Source organism: Parasteatoda tepidariorum, chromosome 5, assembly GCF_982258835.1.
Source record: "Parasteatoda tepidariorum strain Cologne lab strain chromosome 5, Ptep-v5.0, whole genome shotgun sequence".
Taxonomy (NCBI): domain Eukaryota; kingdom Metazoa; phylum Arthropoda; class Arachnida; order Araneae; family Theridiidae; genus Parasteatoda; species Parasteatoda tepidariorum.
In genome coordinates, this window is record NC_141759.1 from 10,800,700 (window position 1) to 10,821,579 (window position 20,880).

The window sequence follows — 20,880 nt, forward strand, 5'->3', positions numbered from 1 at the left end:
ATTCATTTATTTTTAATGTATAGGAGCTTTGTTAAAAATTTTAAAAAAATACACTGACTAACTGTTGTGCTAAAGAAAATAATTTATTTTTAATTACTTGAATAAATGAGACTAAAACAATTTTTTTAAATTCAAACCACATAAAGTTTTTTAATGATCAATATGAATTAATTCAAAAAATCCTGACATAGGTCAATCATCTGAAATCCTGCATGAGTCCAAGATACGTACCTCTCTAATTTCCCAATAAAGGGGTTCAGGGTAAGGAGGTTGCGAACTCAGTCTGAACCCAAGCTGTTAAAAGAAAGAAAATTATGTTAAAAGATGGATGTTGCGCTAGACTAATATTAGCTGTGGCTTTACAATAGATATTCTCTAGTAAAGCTTTTTACATGATGAGAAGCCCAAACGTGTTTTTATAATACACTGGTTATCATAAATTAAGGAAAATTCACAAAAATCGCGATAACTCAAGAAATTACACATGGAATTTTATGAAACTTACCCACAATATACAACACATAGTAAGGTATTAAACAACATAAAAAGAAATTATCAGACATTAATAGTAGTATAGAAATTAGCACATGTATAAAATAAACAAATTGGAAGTATCGGTTTGCAATAGAAAAAGTACCTTTAATATGGAATATGATTGCCTCTAGAAGCAATACAGCACAAACAGCGATGTGTGATGCTTTCAATTATGCGGTCTATCAGTTCAATACGAAGTGAGAGCCATTGCTCTTGTAAAGCAGTTGCAAGCGTGGCAAGGGTCTGAGGGGGCGGATTGATGGCAGATACACGCCTCCCTAGAGCATCCCAAACGTGCTCGATAGGATTCAAGTCCGGGGATCGAGCTGGCCACTCCATGCGAGTAATTGTTTCCTGTTGAAGATAATCATCAACAATGCGAGCTCTGTGTGGTCTTGCATTATCGTCCTGTAACAGGAAGCAATCACCAATTGCCCCGGCATATGGGCGCACATAAGCATCAAGGATGTTGTCTCGATAAACCTGAGCATTCACGGTTCCCCTTGGAAAGACATGGAGGTATGTGCGCCCTCCTAAGGATATGCCTCCCCAAACACAGACACTGCCTCTTCCGTATGCATCTCTTTCACGGATGTTTGATGGATGATAACGGGTCCCAGGTTCTCTCCATATCAAATAACGTCTACTGTCACTTTCTAGACTAAACCTGGACTCATCCGTAAAGAGAACAGGCCTCCATTGATCTGACGTCCAGTGGACATGTTGTCGGGCCCACTGCAAACGGTCTCTCCTATGGCGTGATGTGAGCGGCACGCAAATGGCTGGTCGTCTCGCATACAGACCACCTTCGTGGAGCCTTCTGCGCACAGTTGACGTTGACACCAACCTTCCGGTGGCTGCAGCAAGAGAGGATCTAAGATGTGTCGGAGTAGCGGTTCTATTCCTGCGTGCACTTAATGTCAAATATCGGTCATCGGCACTGGTCGTAACAGTTGGCCGTCCTTGACTGAACCTCCTAGATGCCGAATCTGTGGTTTGAAATTGCCTCCAAAGTCTATGAACCACAGATGGACTCACATTTAGCCATCTGGCCACTTCTGATTGACTCTGCCCTGCCTCTAGTCTCCCGATGGCTCTCCATCGTAGTTCTTCCGGCAAATGATGCCTAGAGGTCATTATTACGAATTGGCTATCTCAGATTTTCAATGTCGCAATCACAGTAAAATTTGTGTGCTTTCTCTCAAACTTGGACTTTTATGCTCCAGGCAGATGACGTAAGCCGAGTGCAGCGCCACTAATTTGCATATTGCAATTTTACTCAGCTACTCTTAGTGGACAACATATGCAAATTTTGCACGGTTTGGCTTACTTTTGAAAGAGTTATCGCTATTTTTGTGATTTTTCCTTAATTTATGATAACCAGTGTATATAATAATAACATACAACGTGTATAAGCTAAATATATCTTGTTTTTTAACGAATTGCTTTTATTAGTTAATTTAAAACAATTTAATTAATTAATTAATTTAAAACATTGATATAAATAATTGATAAAAATTTTTAAAAAAAACAGTTAGAGATTGATTGTATTGGTTTACGTCATTGGATCTGAATTGGAGATTGATCGTTCTCTGGTTCAGGTCAAAAATTACTATCTGTGGAGGAATGAATGGATGTGACGTATGTGGGACGCAGAAGTCTAATTCTCGGCAATAGATGGCGCCACTGGAAACCAAGAACAACCACACCCCTTCTTCCTTAATGGCCGACGACAACAACAATGGCAAACACAAACAATTTGCCGTAGAAAACTACTAATTTTACTTTCTTTTAAGAGAAGTTAGAATTTTTTAAGTCAGCACTTTTTGCATTTATAGTCCCCCGTAGCAACCCTGAAAGCGTAGACATTCTTCTATATATGTATTTTTAAATCTGTAATAATTGCTCACTCTTTAATACTATTTCTGTGAAACAAAGATGTTTGCTTTACCACACAATATATCAATGCACTTATTGCCAAAAAAAACTACCCTAGCACCCAGAAAAAGTTTTAAGAATGAAACGAGTTTTCACATACGTACGTACAACGTCAATATAAGTAACTGATCAAAAACTCAAAGCAAAATTATCATTCATTACATTGTCACATCTATGACGAATTCAGGAAGCTCTACGTTCGGGCACTGAAGCATGAAGGTTCCTTATGATGTTCTGTGGCATTTCATTTCACAGTTGCTATAAAAACACCTCAAAATTGGCTAAACTCGAATGCTGTTCAACTTGCCGTCGTCAATTGTCCCAATGGGAATTTGGCGGAGGTATTGAAGTTACACCCTTGCTAAGTGTGACGGAGCATTACTACGTTGCAAAAATGAATTCTAGGAACCCTGATATGAATAGCAACACGAGTGACTACACAATGAAATAGGAAAACAAGTGGCATGTCACATACGAATCGCTGGGCAGTCATTTCACCGGGGGTCTAAATAAGGGGTAATCGTGTCTAGAAATGCGACTGCATTTCATACCACCCTATTAGCACTGTCTGTAGAAGCGGTGTCTTGGTGTACAGTGTAAGCAGGATTGTCCCCAACCGTTGCCTCCGTTCGGAATAGTGTCACTATCTCGACAGGATTGAACTGGAACCAAACGAAATCAGGTTGTCTTTACTGACGAAACTGTATTTAATTTTGGAAGTGATGACCCTCATGTCCGAGTGTGGTGACTTCGTATTAAACACCTCAATCCTGACTAGGCTGTAGAGCAGTACACCGCTTCAAAAACTGGAATTTTTCTGAATGCCTTACTTTTAAACTATTTACCACTGTATCGAATATTTTGCAAAAATCGTAGTATTCGGTAGCCCTGCCTTTAACTCACCCTTGTGTGGGCGTCAATCTCTAATGGAAGGTACATCCTTACAAACTCCAATGAATTCCTGACAGCCTGATCAAACTGAATGTAGTTCTTGACTCGAAAGATGTCTAAAATTGCTTCTAGGGATCCTAAGAATTTCGCCTGAGAAAACTTCGTATATCCGACCCTGTGAAGGACAACGAGGCAGGAACCTTTCCTGGAAATTATCCAACCAAGGAAGATGAAACTCGCCGCATATTCTTGCCTGGACAGTACAGTGGCGAAATAATTACCTGGAATACAACACATAAACACTTTAAGAGAAAGCCTTGCTCTTATTTTATAAAGTAAATGATAATAATAATAATTTGATTTTTTTTTTAATAATTTCGAAGAATATAAACTGGATACAGTCTTTTTCATCATTAACACATCAAGGTCAGGGGGGAAATGGGGCCGAACGCACCACTACGAGGTTCCGATACTTTTTTCAAGTCGCAACGTCATTTTGAGAATTTAATTTGTACATATTTTTATCAGTAAAGAAAAAGCGGAATACGTATTATTAAGGATACTTATTATTAGGGAAATTATTAGGGATCCTAAATAAAAAGGGTTATGGATGGTTGCCAGCTAATTACGGCTCTCCAACACAGAGGGTATTTGGTGGTTGCCGGCTAATTACGGCTCTCCTACACAGAGGGTATTTAGTGGTTGCCGGCTAATTACGGCTCTCCTACACAGAGGGTATTTGGTGGTTGTCGGCTAACTACGGCTCTCCAACACAGAGGGTATTTGGTGGTTGCCGGCTAATTACGGCTCTCCAACACAGAGGGTATTTGGTGGTTCTCGGCTAACTACGGCTCTCCTACACAGAGGGTATTTGGTGGTTGTCGGCTAACTACGCCTCTCCTACGCAGAGGGTATTTGGTGGTTGTTGGCTAACTACGGCTCTCCTACGCAGAGGGTATTTGGTGGTTGTCGGCTAACTACGACTCTCCTACACAGAGGGTATTTGGTGGTTGTCGGCTAACTACGGCCCTCCAACACATCGGGTATTTGGAGGTTGTCGGCTATACTCGGTTTTATAATTAACCTTATTAATTAGCACTGACACGTTTAAGTAAATCCGTGTACTGTTGTAATTTTTGTCTTAAATGTGTAAAGTATAAATACTGTTCACATATTTAAAACATTCGTGTACCCGCATACATGAAAATTCCTATTGACTAATCCTACTTCGCGGTTTTTCAGTTTTCGCGGAAGGTTCTGGTCCCCATTAACCCCGAAAAACGAGGAATCACAAGACAAACCAATCATATTCATAAAATTAAAAAAAATTCTTGACCAAACCGTGTAGTGACCTTCAGTTATTAGAGACGATTTCAGGGGTAATTTACTAACCAGAGAAAATAACATACAGGGATCACATGAGCACGCTGGTATTTTAGAATTGTTTTTGTTTTCATTTCAATTTTGACATAACTAATCCACACCAGTTTTGAGTGTGTTTGCATAATTTTTATTTCAAATTTGGTAATGGAAAATAAAATAAGGCAACGCAATGCTACCCTTACCAAAAAAGAAAAAAATATATATCACTTACCCGCTTCATCCATTCAGCGCTTGAAATTAATATTTTATTTTGAAAGTAATTTAATGGAACTTTAAAATAAACTGCACCATCGTCATAAAATTGAATAAGTAAATCCGAAAAATAAAGTAGAATTTCTCACCACCGTAGGCAGGTATGATTCTCCATTTATCAGGATTGGTGACCGCATAATTGCAGTTGGAATCATAACTTTCAAAGCTGCAGAAAAATCGATGACTCTGTTTTGGCAGATATACTGGCGCGTAGCTTTTCAAACCTTAAAATAAGAAGACATAATAAAATCCAAGTGTAAAAATTCAGAAGTGGTCAATCAATAACCATGAGGAAATTTTTTTTGTCCTCTAATTCCAGACATTTTTAACGCGTTGAATTTTACATAGCTTTCCCGTCTGGCCAAACGATAAATAACTACAAATTAAATTTGCTAATATTCGACAGATTTTGCTAGTTTTTTAAAGGGATTAGCATGACTTATAAAAAATAGTGATGAATTATGTAGACATATGAATTGCTTAGAAATAGTGGTGGAAACAAATCTACTCAATTGAATTTATTAAACCAAGAATCACAATTAATAAACTACCACTTGAAAATATTTATTCGCTGTCCGGAGAAAGTTGGCATCTCTGCGTATATAAATAAAACTATTTTTGTGTGTTCTATATTGCATTCATTTCTTCAAACCATTTTAGTAACGATAATATTATAAAAAAATAAAAAAATTTACTCCAATAATGCGTTTTTAATATTCTTGGCTTCGACGATCAACGGTGACCTTCGTGGCGCTGCGAACAAACTCAGTGCCTGTCACCGGTGACACCCATGGCATTCAACGTGTTAAAGAAACGCCAAGCAGATTCTCTTCACCAGTTACAGTTTTTGTAGTCCAAACCATGATTTTTTGAAATTCACTAGAGCGAGTACTAAAGTATCCTGGATGAGGAGTGAGAAAGCTAGCTACTTACGACAAAGTCCTGCCACACACTCTGAATAAAGAGGACACTGAGAACAAGGTGACCCTATAGCGTACAAGTGAGGAGGATCATGGGGATTCAAGTTGTCTCTGAAATCAATAAACAAAACATAGACGTGGTTAAACATTTCATCACCAACTAAATCAAGTGAAGAAAAAACAATCTCAATCTATCTGCATATGCTTAACCGTATAATCATAGCTTAAAATGTGTCATTAAGAAAATGGACATAGATAAAAATGCGTGATAAAGAAATCGGACATAGTTCAAAATGCGCATTTAAGAAAAAGGACACAGTCTTAAATGTTTCAGGAAAATGATATAGCTTAAAATTTGCAGATAATAAGAATAACATGGCCTAAAAAGTGAGATTAAGATAATAACAAACATAATAATAAAAAATTAAGGAGTAGAAATAAATTCGTGTCATAATGCTATCCATTAGCATAAATTTATATTTATTTATTTTCTTAAGTTGCTATTTTTTTAAAGCATGCAGCTGTTTTTACAGATTAGCACTCGTATTGTAAATTTATATTAGTCATTGTAAACATAAGCAGAGATGCCAACTGCTCCGGAAACGCCAAAATAATTAAAATAGCTGTAAATAACTACAAAGAAAATTTTGCAAATACTTGACTATTCTTGCTTGTTTTTTAAAAGTCTAGCATGACATAAGACCGACGACGATCTGTAATTTGTAAGATGCCTACACGCGTGAGCGGGCACCAGACCTTTTAGTCTATATTATGCCCAAGGGCGACTGGTACTAATGGCATAAGGGAAGAAAGATAAATGGAGGAGTTCAAGGCAGTTGGCGGCTCGAAATATTTGCATGGGCAGCTCAAGTCATGAATGACATAAGACCTAAAAGTACAAATTATTTAGAAATAGTGGTGGAAAAAAATTTGCTAAATTGAATTTATTGAACCAAGAATTACAATTGATAAACTACCAGTTTAAAATATATATTTGCTGTCCGGAACAAGTTGGCATCTATGCATAAGTTAATACTTTTTTTAACTTTGTTTTTCAAATACCACTTTATCGTTTAAAGCAGTGTTTCCCAAACTTATGATTTTGTGTACCCTTTCTAAATTTTTCGCAACACTGTATACCACTAATAAAAAAATGAATGTATTTTTTACAATAAAAAATTACACGAAAGTTAAAAATCACAACTGGCTGATGATATTACTAATTATTAACTGTTAACTCTCGTAATGTAATCGTAAATTTTCATGGCTAGCTTTATTTTTAAATAAAATGTTTCGAAATTTTCGTTTGTTGCTTGACATTTTGCATAAGAACGCGTCCCCTCGCTAAACTGTTCCCGTACCCTTGGGGGTACGCGTACCACACTTTAGGATGCACTGGTTTAGAGATCTAAATACGAAGAGGTTATCTTAAAAGTCACTTTCGTAATATACTCAACCACCCTGATTCTTCAATCCAAAATAATTGAGCTCCGTAATAATTGAGAATATTTTCCCCGTAGTAATTTACTCTGTGATAATGACGCTTGTTTAAGAGTTCAAAAAACTTGGAAAAACCCCTACGTCATTTCTTAAAATTTGGGTTTTTATATCGAAAGGTGCATTTTCTGCAATTTTTTGACCATTTATATTTTTTATATACGCATTTCAATTTTATGTTTATCTTGAATACATTTTTTGAGCTATTCCCATTTATTTAAATACGCTTTCAATCTGAGTTCAATTGTATTAAATAAGTATTTTATGCTGCGTCTATTTTATTAAATACGCATTTCGATCTATTCAATTTTCCCGTTTTCTTAAACACGCATTGAAAGCTGTGTTCATTTTCTTTAATTAAGTATTTTGAGATGTATCCCTATGGCTCTGTGGCCTGGAACCTAACTCAAGCTGGTGAAAATAAAATTGCCATTTTTGAGAGAAAAGTTTTGAGGGCCATCCTTGGTGGGATACAAATAAATAATTCCTGGAGAAGACGATATAATACTGAACTGTATAAAATCTACAGAGAGCCAGATATTGTGAAATTCATAAAAATAAATCGAATGAACTGGGCAGCTCACATTTTCAGAAGGAATGATGACTCAAATTTAAAGAAAATTCTATTACACAAACCCCTAACGAACAGGAAAAGAGGTAGACCCAGGCTGAGATGGCTAGATTTAGTTGAGACTGATTTCCTTACTGTAAAGGAGAAAAACTGGCGAACAAGTGTCAAAAGTAGAGAGAAGTGGATTCGAATTCAAAGGAAGGCACTGGCCCTCCCTGGGCCAGTGCCTTCCTTTGAATATCCCTTTAATTTGATATTTAATTTGATATCCCTTTAATCTGATTTCCCTTTGATATATCCCTTTAATTAAATACGTTTTTTGATTTGCGTTAATTTTTTTAAAAACACTTCTTTCAGAAATTCTAATACCTTAAATTCGCTGTTTGAGCAATTTCCATATCTTAAAAGCTTTTTTAAAGCAGCGGCCATTTTGTTAAATACTCATTTTTGCTATGTCAATGTTACTGTCATGCCTCCATGTTGTGATGGAGCTGCGATCAAGTGTAGATGTAGTGTAAAAAGATATATAAGAGTTAGCACGAAGTGGCTGTGAGGTAAAGACATTTTTTTGGAGCAGACTGGGACTCTGAGATATCATTGTTTGGACAGTGCGATATCACAGTTACTAAATAAGCCTTTTGAGCTTTATTCATTATTGTAAGACTAATAGTAACCGACCTACCCCCGAAAGAGTTTTCGGATAAGGGTCATTATTTTGAATGGGCATATAAATATGAAATGCACCGGCGATTTCTCAAGTTAGGGCTTGAATTTCCAAGCACATTTAAAAGAACTTATCTGTCCGGAAACATAAACAGGGATTGTCGATCCATTCAGAATTAAATTAAAGCAATAGTTACCCAGGTCCATAGTTACAGACATATTTGAATTCATTAACAGCTGGATTCGTTAAACTTCTGTATGCCGCATAGCCACAACCAACTTTATGGATTCCTGCCCACACAAGCTGAAATTTTCACGATCAAATCAATAAACTAAAAACGATTACAATGTCAATATCTAGCATCAAGTTCTTTATAATAAATCTGGTTTAGATACAAAAATGATAGAATCTCTAACACATACCTGCCAACTTTCACTCTTTCTGAAAATGGATTTTCAGAGTGGTTGTCAAACAATCTGACTCAAAAATATATTTATATTTTGACCCCGTTGAAATTCGCTTGCGCAAGGATTATTCTGCTTTTATATATTTATTGTAATTCTTTATATGTAGTGGTGGTCAAATTCATTTATAATTATCATTATAATTCAAAAAGTTAATAGGAATAACCTGAGTATTGCTACCACTTTAAAAATGAAAATAAAATCTTCCGGAAAATCCGGAAGAGTTGGCAGGTAAGCTAACACTATTTTGCATGTTCAAATTTACATATTGCTCCTTACGTAAATAAGATATAGAAATTTCATATGACATTGCTTTAAACACACAAAAATATAAAATTACGAAAGTGGTTGATAACAGATATAATTTCGAAAGGAAAACGCGTGTTAATTTTAACAAATAAAAATTGTCCTATCAGTCCACGTCAAGTTTCAATTCTGTAGTTGCATTTCTGTAGAACGTGAAGTATACTCCACGTTTGACAGCATAGTTTATGTACAAATGATGAACTTTTAAATTTTTATATTCCATCGTATTACCTTCTACGCATCTTCTTAATTTTCAGTTTCCATGTCATGGCGCGACAAAACTAAATGCAACGTAAAGTAATATAAAGCAAAAAAGGTGAGTAAATGAATTTATATTCCTATATAAACTTCAACTCCAAAAATATTTTAATTTGCTTTTACTAGATATAAGTAGCTCATTAAAGGGCTAAATTATTTTCTTATGCTTTTTACGAAATATTTTTACAACAAACTGCCATTTTTTTATTCATAAAAAAGCAAATAATCCAAATGCTACAATCGAATGTTGCTTAACTATTAGTAGACTAGAAGATTAGCTATGAATAGAACTATTGCTCTAAGCTAATGAAAGAGGTAAGTATTAAGCTATTCCTATAAGTTTTGAAACTGTTAGTTTTATAAAATTGTGTGTAATTTCATTGAATTCCGAGTGAAAATGATATCGGAAACATTCTATCTAAACACCCCCTTTTTTCGCTCCCCTTATTAATTTTCAGATAAGGAATATAGCTGGCATCAAGGAAGGGTAACTTCTGACATTCTCATAATCATATTAAGCCGAAATCATATTTTTTTTAGAACAAGTTACAGCTGTCTCTTAATTATTTCTGTACCCAACTCACACCAGTTGTTAAGTTGATCATCCTTCACAGCAGCAGCGTTTGCTTAGGATTATTCAATATAGCGAGAAATAATATTTTTTTCAGTCAGAAATGACATACTTATTAACACTTTTGAAGGCTGTGGTAAGTATACTTACCACCACGTTTCACCACTTTTAATTTAGGTTTCCATTTTTCAATAGCTTCAACTTTCTTGAAGTGAGTTTGAATAAAACTGGTAACCATTTGCCACTTTTAAAAAACGTATAAAAGTTATAAAATACATAATTCCTTTTGAAGTTTGTAGCATTTAAGGAATTTGTTTTATAAATAAGGAAAAATAAAAGTCAGCAAGTTCCTAATAGGTCATGTTAAATATATTTACCACAAAAAATGGCATTTTTATAAACTAAATGAGTTGTTTTTTTTATATCAATTACTGTTCTTAAAACAATTTCAATTCCAAAAATACTTTAATTTACCTTTACTAGAAATAAAGGGCCCATTAAAGGGTTAACTAGTTTCGATTATCAACACTTTCTATGACATTTCGTCATCCACAACGTAAAAAAAAACATTTCAAAAAATTATACAAACAGCACTTTGTTCTAATTACCTCGTTATATTTTTATAATACATTTAAAATTTACTTATACAACAGATTTTAGTTTTCATTTGGTAACACTGTTACTTTAACAAGGTTTCTCGGAGCTCAGTCGCTAAGGAAAAGAAAAATGCCTCCGTTTAAGAACTTTACACCTTGAAGCAAAGTGAGTATTTTAAACTACATATATCATCTTACTGTGACGAATTATCTGCTCTTTAGAACGGACCAATAACTTAAATATTAAACTTTTTTAAAATTGCTGGTTTGACGAAATTTTTTCCACCCAGATTAAAATTAACTACCTTATTCCAAATTTCCATTACTATTTTTCAAATTTTTATGAGACCAGATAATGCAGTATTGGAGTATGTTTTTTAATATTAAAAAATTAGACCACGTTAATTAAACACTTAGTAGTTAATGAAATTGTCCCTTTACTGCATATTGACGTTTTGCGCCAGTTTCGCAATAAGCATTCCAGATAGCGCTGGCTTTAGATTTGCTTAACTTGTCGAGTGTTGATTAGCAGGCCAAAAAATAGACATTGTCTATTATTTGGCCATAATAGACATTGTCTATTATTTGACATTGACAAATGTCAAATAATAGACATTTTTGAAATGTTTTATGGAGTGGTAGTCATTTAAAATAGCTTTCAGAATTTTTAGTAATTTGGGCAACATTTTAAAAGCCTTATCGCGAAAACTAAGACTTGATATGTATTGTGGCAGAGTCAAACGAATAAAAAATACGACATTATAACACAAAATTAGTTACCAGTAGAATAATTTTTTGCAAAAGGCATCGAAAGTTGCAGTCCCGCATTGCAACTCTTTCGGACAAGTTGTCATACTGATGTTCCGAAAAACAACCTTAAGATTTAAAAAACTTTTGTCTTGTTTGTTACATACTTGAACAAACGGGTGATATCTGGGATCGTATCTCATGGCTGAAATGAGACGTGCATCAAATTGTTCGACGGTTTTGTACCAATATTCCACCTGTTGCTTCCAGTCTGGACGGTAATTGGTCACATCCCATCTGTTGGTTAACTTCAACGTATTTTGACCAACAGTAAAATTTCCTAAACCAGGAAATAAAAGTTCATTTGAAAAATTTGAGTATCAAAAACTTTAACTGGAGTAAAAAATGAAAACAAATATGCTACAGTAAAAGTCCAGAATAATAACAGACCTGCCGATTCCTTATGTTATTTGACGGAGGATTTTCGAAACAAACATACTAACTGCTTAAGATTCCACAACTTATTTTACAGAAATGGTTGAGAACCGTAAACTTAACTTTGCAAATCTCTAGGACAGGGGTGGCGAACCTTTATGCTCCAACGTGCCAATTTTTCTAAAAGAAATTGTTTAATAAGGTCATAGACGTGCCGTTGTCTCAGTTATACGCGTAATTCAACTTAAAGTAACATCAGTGTGACTTCTGTTGTTGCAGATTAGATGAAAAATAACTTATATTAGGATGTAAGATGTTAGTTTGAGCAGGACTGTTAAATTTTTTGAAGTTATACTTCTTATGCGACTTCCAACAAGGTTGCGTTAAACGTTTAACGCTACATTTTTATTGGCCGGGAAATCACGTGGTAGGATCCAGTTTTCCCTCATTCATTTCCTTATTGTTTTGGTTCACACTAGCATAAAAATAATAAAAGTCATAAAAGTATTGTTTTTCTATAAATATTTTTTTAGTTTGTTTTGATACACATATGATTTAATAGGGTAGTATTTTTTATTTTCAAATTTAGTGGATAACAATTGTAAAAAATGAATGAAAACAATCCAACGGACAATGCGACGGATTTAAGGTTATGTCAAGGTACGTCTCTTGTGAATATCAATTGATTGTTAGGTTTTCTCTTCTGAAATTACATTATGACGCATTCACATACATTATTAATACAAATACATTTTCCATGGCGAGACGATGAGGCAACCACAAGCACTTCCACTGGTTCAAGAGGTCCACGAGGGAAAAATGCTCAATATTACCGTGATTACAAAGCAAGGAAGCGAGCGGAGCAGGAAAAAGAGTCGTTGAGTAGAGCTAATGATCCTTCTACGACTACTGATTCTTCTACAATTGACGTCACAGGTTGCGAAGTTTAACTTCTTCCGCGCGGAGGGCCTCCACGCACTATTTTTTTTGCTAGTTATTTATTGTTAGCTTGTTTTTTATGATTATTAATTGGTTTTTTGTGACATACTCTGTTAATTTTTTTGTTAATAATTGTTTTTTGCGAATTCTAATTTAATTGTTAATATGCTTCATGGTGAACTTTGTGATCGGTGGCGTGCACAAAATATTGTGTCGCGTGCCATTGGTTCGCCATCCCTGCTCTAGGACATGGGTGAAATCAAAGACGGAAAAGAAAAAAAAGAACTGGCAATAAAACCATTTCAGTTTTGACTTGTTTTCGAAAGGATTGAATCAATTCTCTTCTCTTAACAGCTCAATAATTGATGTTCCCAGAAAAAATCATGGCTGAAATACGTTATATAGCTAGACGGAAAAGAGAAAAAACTGGTACGAAAGACATTTAATTTTTTTTTCGGGAAAAATAAAATGTCTGTAACTACCAAGATGAAGTAGATATTGTTGAATAGTTTGAAAAAAAAATGAATAAGTAAACTCCTCCAGAAAACTAGCTATAACTGAAATGGTTACTACCAGTCTTTCCGCTTTTGCGTTTCTTTCCCATCTCTTTCCGTCTTTTTCTTATAAGCTTGCACATGTATTTGTAACAATAAATAAGTAAAGATGATGTGATGCAACATCAACCAAGTATATTTGCATTGCAGCACCGCTAAGCTTTAACACATGAATCTATAGCTGGAATAATTTTAAAAAATTACTTCCCCAATTAGCAGTTCACTCACACCGTCGATCTTCTAGTGTACAAAATCTTCCGAGTTGACACATTTGTAATGGCAATGGCAAAATATTATCAATACGAGAATGTGACAAGTACTATTTGATTTGCAGGATACCGTCAATTAACCAGCATTAAATTTACTAAAAATTATATACCAGCAACGAGTTTACCCTTTGCGGCCCAGTGTTGCCAGTATGTCAACACTGCGTCGTAATCAAAAAATTTTACAAATCACTGAAAATGTAAAACTATTATATGTATTAAATGTTCACCCGTTTTTTAAATACATATGTTTTTTGTAAAAGCCAGATGGTTCATGAAAAACGACGCAATACACCATGACCTCAAAATAGATGCCATAGACAAACATATGGTTAAATTAAATATTAAGTTCTTAGAAAAAGCCACTTCTTCCCTGCAGAAAATTTCAATGAAATATTCCTGTATGAAAATTTAACTGGCCACAAGAACGCCACACTAATAGTAACATACTATTGAATAGATGCTTCATATTCCCGATATCAATAGCATATACATAACCTCATTTTCACCATACCAGCTTAGCTCACGTTATAACTCATGTTTTTACATAATGCTCTCATCTGTATATAACTGCACAGTCACATCTCATTGAATAGTCCTTTACTTCATTTGCATTCCACCACTTCATCGAAACACCACAAAAGTTCAAGTTAAAGATGAATGGGAAAAGGGCCGCAAGTGGCCTCATTTGCCTAGATGTTTAATGCAGTTCAGTTCAGTAGCTATATTTTTTACGCATTTGAGAGCTAAAGTGTATCTCTTTAATACGTATACATTGTCTGAGGTAGCAGTTATTAACAAGTTGCGCCAATCTAGAACTTACAACTGGAATTTGCTGTTCCACAAAAGGTTTAAAAAATGGCGGCTTTTTCGAAATAAATCTGATCATAAACAAGCGCCGGAAGTCGAACATGTATCCTACCGGACCTAAAACTACTACTAGTTCGTGGTTGTTTATGTAGAAAAAAAGAACGTGACAAATGAATCAAAGAAGTATAAAGACAGCGTGAGAAAGCAAATTACCTGTCCATTTGCAAACTAAGCATTCAATCTCATCCGTGCACTGGTCGACCCAGCTTTGGGCTAAAAATGCCAATTCTGGATCCCAACTCTAAATTAGATAGAATGAAAAAAAATGCTTAGAAATAAATAATTATTAATAAACTGATATTTATTTTTGTTTCATAATGACTAAAGAAAACATAGAGAACGGGATCAACAGTTTCACTAAAAGAATTACGACGAAAATGCGTAAATCAGAATTTTCGAATTTTGTTTTCGAGAAACTTATGTATAGTATACTCTCGATGTCTCCAAATTGAAGGGACGCTAAAAAAAATTTGAGATAGCGAGTTTTGGAGGTTACAAGTTTCGAATAAATATATTCTAAAAAAATAGAAAAATATAATCTGAAAAATATTATCCTAAAAAGTAGAGGCGTGAAAAATAAGAATTACTATAAATATGCACATGTAATGATAGTTGACTATAAGTCTAAATACAACAATGATATAATCTAATTTTTAAAAGTAAGACAAAAATAATAATGCATTAAGTAGAAAGGAATTAATTTACAATAAACTTGCATCGTGATTTTTTGGAAAAAAATTAAATTTCTATTTCGAAAAAAATTCGACATAGGAATTCAAATTAATATTAGTGGATATAGGGTAAACTAACCAGAGAAGGAACACTTAAGATTCGCTTGCCTTTTAAAAAAATCATATTAATTTCAAAATTCGTAATTTTAGTTAAATGACAGTGTCAACATATTTGTTACTAATTGCAAATTATGTAAAAAAATTGTAGAGAACTTACATAATATTGTTTTGGAGGTTCAAATAACAAGTAGTAAGAAGACCAAGTGAAGGAACAGCTCTTACCAGTGAATGAACACCCAGTAAAGGAACACTTAATTTTGGTTATTTTTTAATGCTCTTTATGAATTTATAAGCCATACAAATATTTAAAAACAAGCCTATTCTTGAAATTATAACATATAAATACTTGAAAAATGCTAACTTTTTTTTGTAATCATGAATTGAAAATTAAAGTGTCAACATATTAACACATACTGTTCATTCACTGGGAAATCTATATCCAGTAAAGGAACATGCCTGTTCCCTCACTGGTTAAAAGTTGTTTTTAGTATTTTTAACATACTTTTGATGCGGAAAATCACGAAAGGTACAAGAAAATTAAAGTTTATCTTTTATTTTCATTAACTTAGAAAAAAAACAGTAAAGGAGCACTTGTTCTTTCACTGGTTTTTCATCGTTTGGTGATCCAGTGAATAGACATCCCCTTATCTCAGTACTTTATTATGCTGTGATGCTCAACAAAAAAAACGTAACTTCAATAACTATATTTTGAATTCTCTTTTTCACAGAGAGAAAAATAAAACTATTACATGCAATTAATTCCACTTTAAACATATAAATACAAACACCCACCTTATAATTTTTTCAACGAAACAAGATGTTGCAGAGATAATAACAAATTCAAAATTTTTTCCAGAGAAGTCTATTTGACCAGATAATCCAAAACATTGCTAGATGACTTCCTATTGTTTGGCAGTAAGCTATCGTTACTAATCAATCTGAAAAAAACACTTTCAAATTCTTATTTTTAATCAATATATATGAAATGTTCCTTCGCTGGTTGGTTTACCCTATAATGCCGAAGGGAAAAATATTTTTTTGACATAACAAGGTTTTCAAGATATCGAGAGTATACTGTAAGCTCTCCGGTGGTGTAGTCAGTCAGTTATGGGGGGTGTCGCTCACATCAGAGAGATAGCTGTTGTGAGTTAGATCCTGGCTGTTGTGACTTAGATCCAAAACCATCTACGTGTGCGTGCGACGTCTATCCTGCCTTACGTCAGAAAAATCCGCGTAAGCTACAGAAAATTCAAATTGAGATTAATGTATGTTTTGCAATTTGGAATGATAAGTTACCCATTGCAAGAAAAGAAAAAAATCAATTAATTTTGCCGTATCAGTTTTTAAAACTCTATTATAGTGTTCATGTCATTAGCAATAGAAGGAAAATAATTATCTAGCCATTTTTCTCAAATGCGAAGCACTTAACCTTTTTTTTCAATCGCACTGCAGTATGCACGTCAAGTAAGCAGCGGTTGAAAGTGCTGTAAAATTTAAGGGAGAGGGGTACCCTCTCGCTACTGTCCATGTCTGACGAAGGTCAAAATAATGCAGTAGACAGACCATAAATGTTTAAAAATAAAGCTCTGTAAAACTCGAGAGTTTGACATCTTCTACATCAAGATTCACATTCTTTTAACATTGTATTAAAGAGGATCTATAATATTTGATACATGCAAGTAAATAGCAACACACCCGTCAATTGCTATGGAATTTCTGTATCTCTAAATTCCGGATATTTTGTTTCAGTACAGCATTCATAGTCTTTAAATATTTTATGTTGCTGGTATAATAGATTCGATGAAAAACCATTAATATTACAAAGATTGCACCAATATATTAAAAATAACAACAATCAACTCATGGAAATAAACTGCTGTTTGTAGAAAATGCAACACCATGAAAGAATCATCAGAATCAAATGAAATTTAATGCAGAAACGACTTGTACTGATACAAATAAATGATGAAATTTTCAAAACAAAAGAAACAAATTAAGCGTCCGAAATCAGTATTTGGTGCAGCCACCACGCGCTGCAATAAGTGCTGCTATACGACGTGGCATGGAGTCAAACAGATGTTGAATATCTGCTTGAGGAAGAGAATTCCATATCGCTTGTATGCGCAACCAAAGTTCGTCTTTGGAAACTGCAGGACGCGGATCACGAGTGAGACGCCGACCAACCATATCCCACACGTGCTCAATAGGCGACATATCCGGCGAATAAGCAGGCCAAGGAAGAAGTTGCATGCGTTGTGCTGAACAGAAGTCTCTAACAGTTCGCGCAACATGTGGGCGTGCATTATCCTGCTGAAAGATAGCTCCAGGGATGCCTTGAAGGAAAGGAACGACTTCGGGCTGTAGCACTTCACGGACGTATCTGTTGCTATTGAGATTACCCTCAATTCGTATCAAATTGGATCGTCCATGATACGAAATCGCACCCCAGACCATAACTCCGGGTGTTCGACCACTATGTCGTTCAATAATACACTCAGGAAGGCAGCGTTGACCGGCATAACGTCTAACACGAACACGGCCATCATGGGTCCACAAATTGAAGCGTGATTCATCTGAAAAGACAACTTGGTGCCAATCAGCTCGCCAGTCTCTGTGCTCAAGAGCCCACTGCCAACGCAGCCGTCGATGATCCGCCGTGAGGGGAATCCTGTATAATGGCACCCTTGCACGCAATCCACGGCGCAGCAGACGACGACGAATTGACGAAGCCGACAATTGTACACCTGTAGCAGTAGACCAATGTGCTGCCAGCTGCCTGGAGGAAGCTGTGCGATCATTCACCGCCATGCGGAGCAGGTGTCGATCATCGCGCTCTGACGTCACCTTCTGTCGTCCAGTGCCTGTTTTTCGAGTTGTTCGGTGCTCGTCGGTCCACTGCTTCCAAACTCGCATCACTGTGGAACTGTTCCGCTGCATACGAGCTGCTATTGCGCGATAGGAAAATCCTCCTTCTCGAAGGCCGATTATCCTCCCTCGTTCAAACTCCGTAAGTTGCTTGAATTTCTTATTCTTCCGTCGTGGAGGCATACTCAGGTCTCACTAAACGTTTGCCACTAACAAATAATCATAGACTATTTTCAACGTCCCGCTACAGCACTTTATTTATACGCTTTCAGCATCAATTCAGAGGGCGCTGCGCGCGCCACGCACGCGCGATGGCTCTGAAACTTTATTAATTTGCATAATATCCTATAATTGACATTTGCTGCGAATTTCATTTGATTCTGATGATTCCTTCATGGTGTTGCATTTTCTACAAACAGCAGTTTAAATGCAATGCTATGCAATAAAACTGATACAATAATTTGGTGAACGATGTAAATTGAACATGTCTCCTGTTGCAGAAAACATTATTCTTACATATTGTGCTTGCGAAGGCGTTGCAGAATAGCTTGGAAGTATAAAAGACGAAAGATGATTATAGCATCAACTGTACTCAAGCAATATACGTAAAAATGATTATACCATCAGTTGTACATGAGAAATCTTCGTAAGAACTTTAATATTTGTTATAAACAAAGAGAAAATAAGAAGCTTACTAGTTCCATCATATTTGCAGCTTGTGGGAGTCCACCTGCTCGTGTTTCTTGACCATAGGCAACTCTTCTTCTGACCTCGTTATGGGCAGTCAAGATGGACATTTCGTAATTCGCTACGCCTGCCTGGAATTCGCTACACCTGGGATTGCGATCAATACAGCCCGAGTGTTGCGGATGGAATCTTTTGTACATGTCAGGACAAGCCCTCGGATAAGCGCTAAGGCTCAGTGCTTGATGGCACGTTGCTGTAATGACGATTAGGGCAATGATCATTTCGAATGTACCTGTTAAAATATTATTGTACCTTATTTTGTCATCATGGTCATTTTGTTAAGAAAATGAGCAAAACAAAATATTTACTAAATTTGTTAACATCTTGGGGTTTGTTTATTTGCGATTTGCAAATAAACGAATTTGTGGATGGTTGAACGTAAAAAGCTAAACACAGGTAATGAGCAAAGGGTTTAAAATTCACTGTAAGACTTACGAGTTACTACTTCCGATTGATTTTTAGGCATAAGCTTGGAAAAGCGTGCCATGCAGTATTTTTATACTTGTAGTGTTCATAATATTACGCGTTCTTTCAATTTAACTTTCTGTGAGACAAATAAAAAATGAGTTTTGAAGATCTCGCAAGCATGCTACGATGCTACCCAAAAAATTATGATTGGCGATATTTTATACAATTAGAACCAAATATGGGATAACACTCAATACGTGGCAAACGTCATACTTTAATTATGCTGTGATATTAATTTTCCTAAATATTTTTTCTGTTCATGACGTGTTGGGATTTATAAGTTTTAGAAGACTCATATAAATGGTAAAATTTCATGCAAATTTAATAAAAAATCACAATGAAGAAACTTCCTAGAATATCAAGTCTCTGAAAACATCACCTCGTAAACATAACATAAGAGGAGGGGTACTTCAGAAGTTTTCTAAATTTCTTCCGGTCTTAGAAAATTTGTTACTGTTTACATTTAGTCAACCATCCATAAGTAAATAAACAAAGATCCGCAAAGTGTATCATGGTAGCCAGAAATGTGATTTCAGAAAAACTGAACTAAAATTTCTGCCAAACCATGATTCTACACTAAACCTTTGTTTTTTTATCGAATCATATGATTTCCGTTTGATTACTTTTGATACCTTTTGAATAAATATTTATTTTAGCCGCTTTCTAAAACGAATTAAAATTCATATTCAAATAATGAAAGAAAAATAAATATCTAAACATTATCTGTTTGTTTCACAACAAAATAAAAAAATCTCACCCAAGTTTTACACCTTTAATTTGTTTAAAAAATAAATTTATTAAATGCTTATTAATGACTGCGAACCTCAATGATATGGTGTTTTAAGAATTGGGTTATTTTTTTCAATAAAATATGAGGAATAAATATTATTTTTATTTGAATCAATTTCTTATTACTTGAAATGTTTTTCTTTATCCAACTACAATTTTACCCGTGTCAATAATAAGTTTTGTGCAAAACTTTCAGGTCTATATTTTTGAGAGTTTGCAGTAGAATTTAAGAAAAAATTGGGTACTGGCGCGTAAGAAGAAGAAGACCATGATACCCAAACATATGAACTATGACGTCAGCTCCAGTTGATCGTTTATTAACAAACTGGCGTGTTAAAGTTGGGCTAAGTTTCTCCGTGCAAGTTAGAATGTTAATTAACGAAGTGAATTAAATACAGTGCACACATTTATTACTTGTTTATGTATTTTATCGTAACCGTGATATATTTTTGTTTTGGGTACCAGGAAATTTTGATGCAAAATTAGTTTGTTTATGCTCTGCGTGTCATTCATATACTTTATTGGCATTTCTTATCTCAGACAAGTTATCTGATATTTTATCAG

At 34.9% G+C, this 20,880-nt stretch overlaps 1 protein-coding gene across 1 annotated transcript; it reads right to left on the reverse strand.

Moving 5' to 3' along the window:
• Window positions 1-88: 88 nt before the first annotated feature.
• On the reverse strand, window positions 89-19,326 carry LOC107453068 (cysteine-rich venom protein AnHyalC). Its single transcript, XM_043053227.3, has 8 exons — window positions 19,008-19,326; window positions 14,810-14,897; window positions 11,760-11,932; window positions 8,847-8,953; window positions 5,932-6,029; window positions 5,088-5,222; window positions 3,376-3,644; window positions 89-294 (listed from the first exon to the last, which is right to left on the reverse strand). Exons 1-8 carry the CDS (start codon window positions 19,278-19,280, stop codon window positions 193-195), a joined length of 1,245 nt encoding a protein of 414 aa, XP_042909161.2. The 5' UTR covers window positions 19,281-19,326; the 3' UTR covers window positions 89-192.
• Between the last annotated feature and the right edge of the window lie 1,554 nt (window positions 19,327-20,880).